This window comes from Nicotiana tabacum, chromosome 4 (assembly GCF_000715075.1).
Source record: "Nicotiana tabacum cultivar K326 chromosome 4, ASM71507v2, whole genome shotgun sequence".
Lineage (NCBI taxonomy): Eukaryota > Viridiplantae > Streptophyta > Magnoliopsida > Solanales > Solanaceae > Nicotiana > Nicotiana tabacum.
Window position 1 is genome coordinate 32,815,842 of NC_134083.1, and position 9,629 is coordinate 32,825,470.

The 9,629-nt window shown below is 35.1% G+C and overlaps 1 protein-coding gene across 1 annotated transcript; it reads left to right on the forward strand.

Annotated features, from left to right (window-relative positions):
* Positions 1–3,469: 3,469 nt before the first annotated feature.
* Positions 3,470–4,441, forward strand: LOC142179863 (NAC domain containing protein 52-like). Its single transcript, XM_075250752.1, has one exon. It carries the CDS (start codon positions 3,470–3,472, stop codon positions 4,439–4,441), a length of 972 nt encoding a protein of 323 aa, XP_075106853.1.
* Positions 4,442–9,629: the final 5,188 nt, after the last annotated feature.

Genomic DNA, 9,629 nt, shown 5'->3' on the forward strand with positions numbered 1-9,629 from the left:
GCACGCCGCAATAGAATTAATTTTAACAAATATATTGGAGGATCAGGTTGCACGCCGTAACATACTTATTAAAAGTCTATATTGGAGGATCGGGTTGCACGTCGCAACAGACTTATTAAAATTCCATATTGGAGGATCGGGTTGCACGCCGCAACAGACTTGATTAAAATGAATATATTGGAGGAGCGGGTTGCACGCCGCAACAGAACCGAATGTGAATATATTGTGAGAGCGGGTTTCACGCTGCAACAGAATTGAATGTGAATATATTGTGAGAGCGGGTTGCACACTGCAATAGAATTGATGGAAATGATAATTGTTTATGAGTGCCGAGTTGGCTTCAATTATTATAAATGAGTTACCTGATTTATTTCTATTATTGTTGTTGTTACTAATATTGCGTATAGGTAATGTAAGTGACCCGCCTTAGCCTCGTCACTACTTCGTCGAAGTTAGGCTCAGCACTTACCAGTACATGGGGTCGGTTGTACTGATACTACACTCTGCACTTCTTGTGCAGATTTTGGAGTTGGTCCTAGCGGCGTACCATAGACTTGCTCGGATTTCAGCTACCAGAGGAGACTTGAGGTATAACTGTATAGCGTCCGCAGTTCTGAAGTCTCCTTCTATTTTACTTCAGTTGTGTGCTTATTTTCAGACAGCTTTATTTTATTCAGACGTTTATTTGTATTTATTCTAGAAGCTCGTGCACTTGTGATACCAATTCTGGGATGGTATTTAGACACCGTTGTATTTATGGATTATTTCACTATATTTCAAAGTTTGCTTCCGCTTTTGTTTCCTTGATTATTAATAATGTAAAGATTGTTTAAAAATTGGTTAATATTATTCTAACGTTGGCTTGCCTAGCAAGTGAAATGTTAGGCGCCATCACGGTCCGAAGGTGGGAATTTCGGATCGTGACAAATGCAGTCATATCTTACCAAATATATTTTTTGTAAATGCTATTATTAGTGTAGGTTCTTTTGTGTCGTTGTAATTGCTCTTTAATGACCAGAGCTCTTGTTGTCAATACTGATATCCCTCTTGAAAGTACAACATATTGTTCCACGTCTGAAAAAAGGTTGCTAAAAAAATATAGTCAAATATTAGGGATTGTCGAGCATTTCTTTTAAACATTGCAAAGCATACTGAAAATGTATTTGGAAGAATTTAAAAGCATGTCCTTCACTTCTGAAGGTAGAAGTTGAATTGGAAAAGCGCGTGCCTGAAAACATATTGGCTTATCATGAGTTATGCATAATCGACTCTCCTTCAGTTGTTTGATATATTCATTTCTGCCGGCCTAAATAGCGCATTCCGTCATGTATTTCATAACTTATATTTTCATTTAACGATAAAAGAATAACCAATTTATTTTATTTATTTAATTCAATACTTAATAATAACTTTAAAACCCAACATACATTTGTAATAGTAAAGGATTGGATTATTCTGTTTATATTCCTCAAAAAATTTGTTATTTCAGCACTACGTAATATTCTTTTCATAAATGTGGATTTACTTCTTGTGCTCTTTTGTAAATAATGAAATTAATTTTTAGAATCTCGATATCCTATAAAAAATATTTTTAACTTTTTAACGCATCTTTGGTATATGTAATAAATAATAAATAAAATTGGAGTACTAATGAACATAATGAAATAGTTAACGCATGTCATATTAATTTGGTGACTGATTAGGTTTGTATTTCTTAATGTGCGTTTTTTTCGAATTAGTCGGACTTTGAAGGACGCACAAATTCTTTGCCGATGTTATTATTCAAGTAAAATTAGTATGACATGATTAGTAATATTACAATTTCATAATTTACAATCAGATTCTTAAATTATATAAATATTTAAGGGCATAAAAGTCAATCAATATTTCGGGGATATTTTAGTCGTTCAATATTTAACATAAATTATTCGTACTTTTATAATAATATAGAATAGATATAAATAGATTATGTGAATAATTTAATACTAAGAAATAGCCATTCATTAATACGTATTAGTTTGACTACAATGATCTATTATTAATTGGTTCGATCCATTTATTTATGGAGAAGGTTTATTAGCCTCTTCGTAAATTTTTTTAATCATCTGTAATTCAGTGGTTTTTTATTGGTTAGAGTTCATTTACGACTTGTTTGGATGGTTGTTACACATCGTTCCATAATGTATCGTATCGTATCGTATTGTATTGTACTGTATCGTTTGATGAATACAATGTTTGGATAGATTGTATCGTTTGCTGTTGTTTTATGATATCACGCACCAGCAATATGAAGAATAAACTAGCAATATTATAAAGAAAAATTATGGTACAGGGTAAATTTATTATATAAAAGTAGGGCAAATGATAAAATAAAATTATTTAATAATAATGAAGGGTGAGATGAGAGAAAAAGACAAGATAACGATGCAACCACACCAAATCGGCCGTTACATAAAGTGGCACATTTCGTCGTTACGTAACGACGGATTTAACGATACAATACAATAAAATTCAAGTAACAACCAAAACATATATCATATTTAAAGTAACAATACGATACAATATAATAGGTAACAACCATCCAAAAGAGCTGTTACTTTCAAGAAAAAACGGTTAATTTAGAAATTTCCTGTTCCACACATTAATCGAATTTAGTTAAATTTAAAAGTGTTGTAAATGAAAAAGAGGAAAATATAAATTACCTTTGCCTTTTCTTCTGTTAAAAAAAACCGTTAAAGTAGAAATTTCCTATTAGATGAATGGAGTTAGAAAAACTAATTAAATTGTAAATGAAAAATAAAAGTAAAAGGGAATCCAATGAAAAAAAAAAAGGAAACTAATATCTTTTCAGTTTCTTATGTTAAAATCACCTGTTAATTAGTCAATTAAAATGTGAAAAAACTTAGGAATGGTTTTAAGAAAAGAAAGCAACTTGAGTCTCAAGCTTAACCTTCCCAAGAACAGTTAATTTTAAATTTTCTATTCAACGAATAAATTAGTTACTAAAATAAATAAAACGAAAATGATAGATCGAAAAGGTAAGGAGAATATTTATCATATTCTTGTCTTAAAACATGGAGTAATAAGTTAGTTCTTGTTTTTCTTTTTATGAATTGCCCTTAAAGTTAGTTCTAGAGTAAAACAATTATTTAGGAAATATAAAATTCAAGGAAAGAAAAGTAACTTGCGTCCCAAGCTCGCGTAACCTTCCCCCATATATCAACACTTTTTTCCCTCTGTAGTAAATTTGTTTCCTAAATTTTCTCTGTTGGAATTAACCTGATCAGATATCTATATATAGTCCACTAAGCATTCACGTTAGTTAGCTTCCAAGCCGTTCGTTTAGGGTTTACTTTCATTGTTCTTGTCTTCGAACTTCGAGAGAAACAGTAGTTCTTTTCTTTGGGTTTTGCCGCAATTACTTGTCTCATTCTTGTGTTAATTCTCTATACACAAGATCTAAAAAGCCATGTCGACAGTACCAGCGGCACGCCGGCGTATTATGGGTAAACGTTTTCACCCAACTGAAGGAGAGATGATCAACTTTCTGAAAAGATTTCTAAAGGGCGAGACTTTGCCGAGTGAATACCGTTTCCAACATGCGGATATATATGGAGACCGACCACCATGGGAGATATTTGGAGTTGATTCTAATTCTGAAGAGAAAGTTGGCTATTTTTTTACACAGTTGAAGAAGCAGAAGAGCGAGCATACAAGGGTTCATCGAACTTGCGCCAACGGGACATGGAAAGCACAAACTGGTATTGTTCCTATCAAGAATGGTAAGGGAATTGCGGTTGGGTTTAGAAGAAATTTCAAGTTTCATTGTAGAAGTAAACAACGAGAGCATAACAAAATTTGGCTGATGAAAGAATATTTCATCGGGGATGATTTCTTCGGAGAAAACAATATTCCTAAGGAGGATATTGTTGTGTGCCGAATCAAGAAGAATATAAGAGAGAAAAAAGTGAAGGATGATGCAGTTTCTATGGATGAGCAAGAGCTCGCTCAAATAATTGAAGCTATGTTGCATGGACCTGATGATGACTACTGCACATTGCAACCGGCGACAGTTTGTCAAGGGAACGAGACTCACAATGAGTTCATTGAAAATACAATGTTGCATGCAGAATATGCGCCAGATGATTATTTGAGTGGACTGAATTACCAGAATAGCCAATTGTTGATTAATAGTGATGAAGGAAATCAAGTTACCATATGGGGGAACCAAAATAATATGATGGCCATGCTTACAGAGGATGCAACTACAAATTTGACTACCTTGGAACAAGAAGCATATGATCAACTTTTGACTGCTGAGATTGAGCAAGGCCACGGAGCTGATCATCAGACAAATAACAGCGAATTCTGGGAAGCGATGAATGGAATATTGGAAGGCGTTAATATTGATGTTCCTTATGATTGGTTGCATGATCTCTGAAATCACTTCTACCTGCAGATGATTGGTCGCGCAACTTCTAGTAGATAGGAGAATAAAAATCAAGATGCAATGTACTAATAGCATTCTTTTAGGTGATGAGTTTGTTGTTTGTAGTTTTTTCACCCTACAATGGGGTGCAGAAGCGTACTCTTTACCATTTTGGTGCATGTTTGATCAGCTGAAAAGCTCCCTTAATTGTTAAATGAATAAATACAAGTTCATCATTTTTCTTTTGCTAATTACATATACTTATACAATATAAGTTATACACTAGAATTTCTAATTGATCTGTCAAGGTATCAGAACTTCTTTCAATCAACAAGTATATGATGTTTGTGCTCTAGTTTAATCAGGTAGCTAAACCTTGTTTTTTCTTCCCCTTTTTGCATCCCACTTCTCCCTCTTCTCAGTTCCAAATTGTTCCAAAACATTGTTATTTGAGCCGCCACTTATTGTAGTAAATATCACTTTCATTTAAAAATATATTTATTGATCTCCTTGGGTAAAAACTGTAATTTAAGTGCTAGAACATTATTGACTTGGCAAGTATATTATCTTTGCTTCAGGTTAAGCAGCTAGCTGAACCCTGCCAACAATTAATTGAGCTTAAAAAGGCAGTATTAGTGCTTTCTGAATCTTGATTGGACTATTAAAAAAAAATATCTTGGAAGATTCAAAATGTATTACCACACTTTGTATTTGAGGGACACCTGTATATAGTATTCACACATGATAATCTTCCAATTTCTAAACAAGTTTTAAAAAAGACAAAATAAAATTAAACTCGTGCGGTACAAGAAAGGTGGTCTATAAATCTCACCACTAGAAAACTGGTAAAATTCGTCAACAGAATACCGACCGAAATCGGTCGCCAAATAAGTAAATTTGCCGCAAAAGTCAAAAAAAATATTTCTGACAACGGAAATAGTGGTCCCACAACAAATATATAAAAATTCCAACCGATTTCGGTCGAAAATTGGTCAATATTTGACCAAGACCTGGTCATCCTTGCATATTATCTACAAAAATAATTTTTAATTAAAAATTTTCAAATATACCTACCGATTTCGGTCGGTATATTTGAAATCATTCTTTCCCGCCCAAGGCAATTGATTTTTCAATATAACAAAAATTATATATATATATATATATATATATATATATATATATATATATATATATGTGTGTGTGTGTGTGTGTGTGTGTGTGTGTGTGTGTGTGTGTGTATTTTTTTAAATTAGCATTATACGGAAGGCGATGTCGTTCGCCAGTTGGCTGGTTTGAACCGGGAGAGGCTCAGTTGTTGGGTACCGATTTGGTAGAGGATGCTTTGGATAAGGTCAAGATTATTCAGGATCATCGACTTCGCACAGCTCAGTCTAGGAAAAAGAGTTATGTCGACCGTAAGGTTCGTGACATTGCATTCATGGCAGGAGAAAGAGTATTGCTCCAAGTTTCACCTATGAAATGTGTAATGAGATTCGGAAAGAAGGGCAAGTTGAGCCCTAGGTATATCGGACCCTTTGAAATTCTTGAAAGGGTGGGTGAAGTAGCCTACAGGCTTGCGCTACCACCTAGTTTATCAGCAGTTCATCCAGTGTTTTATGTATCCATGCTTCGGAAATATCATGATGATCCGTCTCATGTGTTAGACTTCAGCTCAATTCAATTGGACAAAGATTTGACTTATGAGGAGAAGCCGGTAGCTATTCTAGCTCGGTAGGTCCGTCAGTTGAGGTCTAAGAGTTATCCTTCAATTCGGGTACAATGGAAAGGTCAGCTGATTGAGGCAGCTACCTGGGAGTCTGAGTCGGACATACGAAGCAAATATCCACATCTTTTCACCAGCTCAGGTACTTCTCAAATTCCGTTCGAGGACGAACGTTTGTTTTAGAGGCGGAGAATGTGATGACCCAAAAATGTCATCTTTAATTTATACATTCATTTCTTTGTCTTATGAAGATGTTAGGATCTTACCTGCTATGAGTTACGTATCACCTGAATAGTTGATGTTAATGTCATTCATTTTCTAGAAATATATTGCTTATGAGGCCACTGTTAGTATTATTTTCATGTTATGTTACGTTGATTGGATTATATATGTGTTGTTAGGATTGGTTTCTGGGATTCTCTGGCAGATGGATATGCCCAGTTACAAAGAAAACTCTGGCGAAATATTTCGAAATTTTAGGAGTTAGTAAAATTTGGGAAATTGAAATGTGCGAAAGAAGAGATAAGTTATGTTATGTGTTTGGGGGCGGACTCTACTTCTTATTCGAGGACTATTAACATGATGGACACCTATTGGATATGATAATAAGTGTACGAGACATACTATAAGTGATATGGGGTCTAAGAAAAGTCCTAAACCTAAGCCAAGTTGGAAAAATTTCATAATAGACTAAAGTTCCAAATGAGTATGCACAAGACCAAACTTTGGACGAGCATATCTACATATATATAAGGAGTTATGTGATGGACAGCCTATCAAATAAAATATCTTCGAGTCTAGTTTCTAACTCTTCAAACCGTTCGTCATTTGGATATATATATATATATATATATATATATATATATATATATATATATATATATATATATATATATATATATATATATACACACACACACACACAGCCATTTTACTGGACCTGTATCATATGCACGCCCAGATGCGCGGCCGCGCATATTTGAGACTTTCTGCCTCAGGTGCGCGGCCGGATGCGCAGCCACTTGCCCAGGTGCACGGCCGCGCACATAGGAGCTCATTTAATACCCCAAGGCCGGGTAGGGAGAGGGGTTAAGTCATTTTTGAGCTAAAACCTGATATTTTTAGAGAGAAGTGAGTGTGTTCTAGAGAGAGGAAGAAGCTCAAGTGTCTTGTTCATCAAATCTTGCTCAAGCCTTGAAATCCAACAAGAAATCTCTCAAGTTCTTCATCTAAGAGGTAATGTTTCATACCCTAGTTTTTCAATTTCGGATTTGGAGAGAAGATGGTTGATTAGGAGTATGATTCTTGGGTGTAAGAGTATTATTTATATATGCTTATACCAATAAGGTTTGTGGGAAGATTTTTGAGTTCAAATGGGTAAAGATTGGGTTGAAAATGGTAGAAATCTTCAAAGATTTTTATTTAAGATTTGAAGGTCCATTTGACATCGGAATTTGATAATTTTTGTATGGTTGGACTCGTCTCGGAACGGATGTTCAGATTTCATAAGTTTTTCCGAGATTCGAGACGTGGGCCCCACTGATAATGTTTTAGATGAATTTCAGATTTTAATCCAAAATATTAGTAAATTCATATGGGATTAATTCCTACGATTTGAATTGAGTATATTGAATTGTTTATGACTAAATTTGAGGATTTCGGACACGAATTCACGAGACAAGAGTTTATTGGATTCTTGAATTTGGTTGCAAAGCGAGGTAAGTGTCGTGGTTAACCTTGACTTGGGGGAATAGAACCCTTAAATTATTTGTTATGTGAAATGCATGTGAACGAAGTATAGACGAGGTGACGAGTGTCTATACATTGTCAAATTAATTGTTTGCATAATTACTCGAAAAATCATAAATCATTTTAAATCATGAATTAATTATTATATTAATTGTTTCTCTAGTGTTCTTTGCTCAATATCATGCCTTGAATCCATACTGTAATTGTTACATGCTTATTTGCTTTATGTGACTTAATTGCCACTTGGCATTTAGCATAGTAATTATTTAAATGCCTATTACATCCTTAATTTCCATAATTAATTGCTACTTGTCATCACTTATTTCTAATAAATCATAATTATTGTATGCTTGTTGTCTTATAATTTCATATTAATTATTTTATTTATTGGAGTAATTTATTTTATAAGAATTGGTAAATGAATATATTGGAGGAGCGGGTTGCACACCGCAACCGAATTGATTGAAATGAATATATTGGAGGAGCAGGTTGCACGCCGCAACATAATTGATTGAAATAAATATATTGGAGGAGCGGGTTGCACGCCGCAACAGAATTGATTGAAATGAATATATTGGAGGAGCGGGCTGCACGCCGCAACAGAATTGATTGAAAAGAATATATTGGAGGAGCGGGTTGCACGCCGCAACAGAATTGAATATGAATATATTGTGGGATCGGGTTGCACGCCGCAACGAAAACTGATTGAAATAATAATTGGTTATGACTGCCGAGTTGGCTTCAACTGTTGAAAAGAGATACTTGTTTTATTTCTATTATTGTTGTTATTATTGTTATTGCATACATGTTAATGTATATGACATGCCTTAGCTTCGTCACTACTTCGTCGAGGTTAGGCTCGGCACTTACTGGGTACATGGATCCGGTTGTACTCATACTACACTCTACACTTCTTGTGCAGATACCGGAGTTGGTCCCAGCGGTGTATAGTAGATTTGCTCGGATTCAGCTATTCGCATGAGAATTGAGGTATAGCTGTATGGCGTTCGTAGTTCTGAAGTCCCATTCCACTTTATCATAGCTGTGTATTTTCTTTCAGGCAGCTTTATTTTCATTTAGACCTTTATTTGTATTATTCTAGTAACTCGTGCACTTGTGACACCAGTTCTGGAATGGTATTTAAACATCGCTATTATTATGGATTATTCACTTGATTTCAGATTTTATTTCCGCATTTGTTTCTTTGTTATGAATTAATTTAAAGTAGTTTTAAAATGGCTAATATTATTCTAACGTTGGCTTGCCTAGCATGTGAAATGTTAGGTGCCATCATGATCCCGAAGATGGGAATTTCGGGTCGTGAAAATTGGTATCAGAGCACTAGGTTACATAGGTCTCACGAGTCACGAACAAGCTTAGAAGAGTCTGAAGGATCGGTACGGAGACGTCTGTACTTATCTCTCAGAGGCTATGAAGTTTAGGAATAATATCACTTCTTTCTTATTCTGTCACACGATTATATTCTGTCATCGATGATTGAACCATTTTATTCTTATTTTCTCGCAGATGGCGAGAACGCGTAATACATCTACCGACGGACAAGGGCCAGAGCCCCCGGTGGCAACTGTGACCAGGGGCAGAGGTCGAGGCCGAGGTCGCGCTAGAGGCCTAGGCAGAGGCAGAGGTAGAGCTCAGTCTAGAGCTCGAGCAGCAACACCTGTTGTAGAACCTCAGGTGGATCTTCAGGAAGAGGTTCCAGTTCAGACT

What these genes read in the sequence shown, in the direction of transcription:
- LOC142179863 (XM_075250752.1), top strand. Translation starts at nt 3,470, where the DNA reads ATGTCGACAGTACCAGCGGCACGCCGGCGTATTATGGGTAAACGTTTT.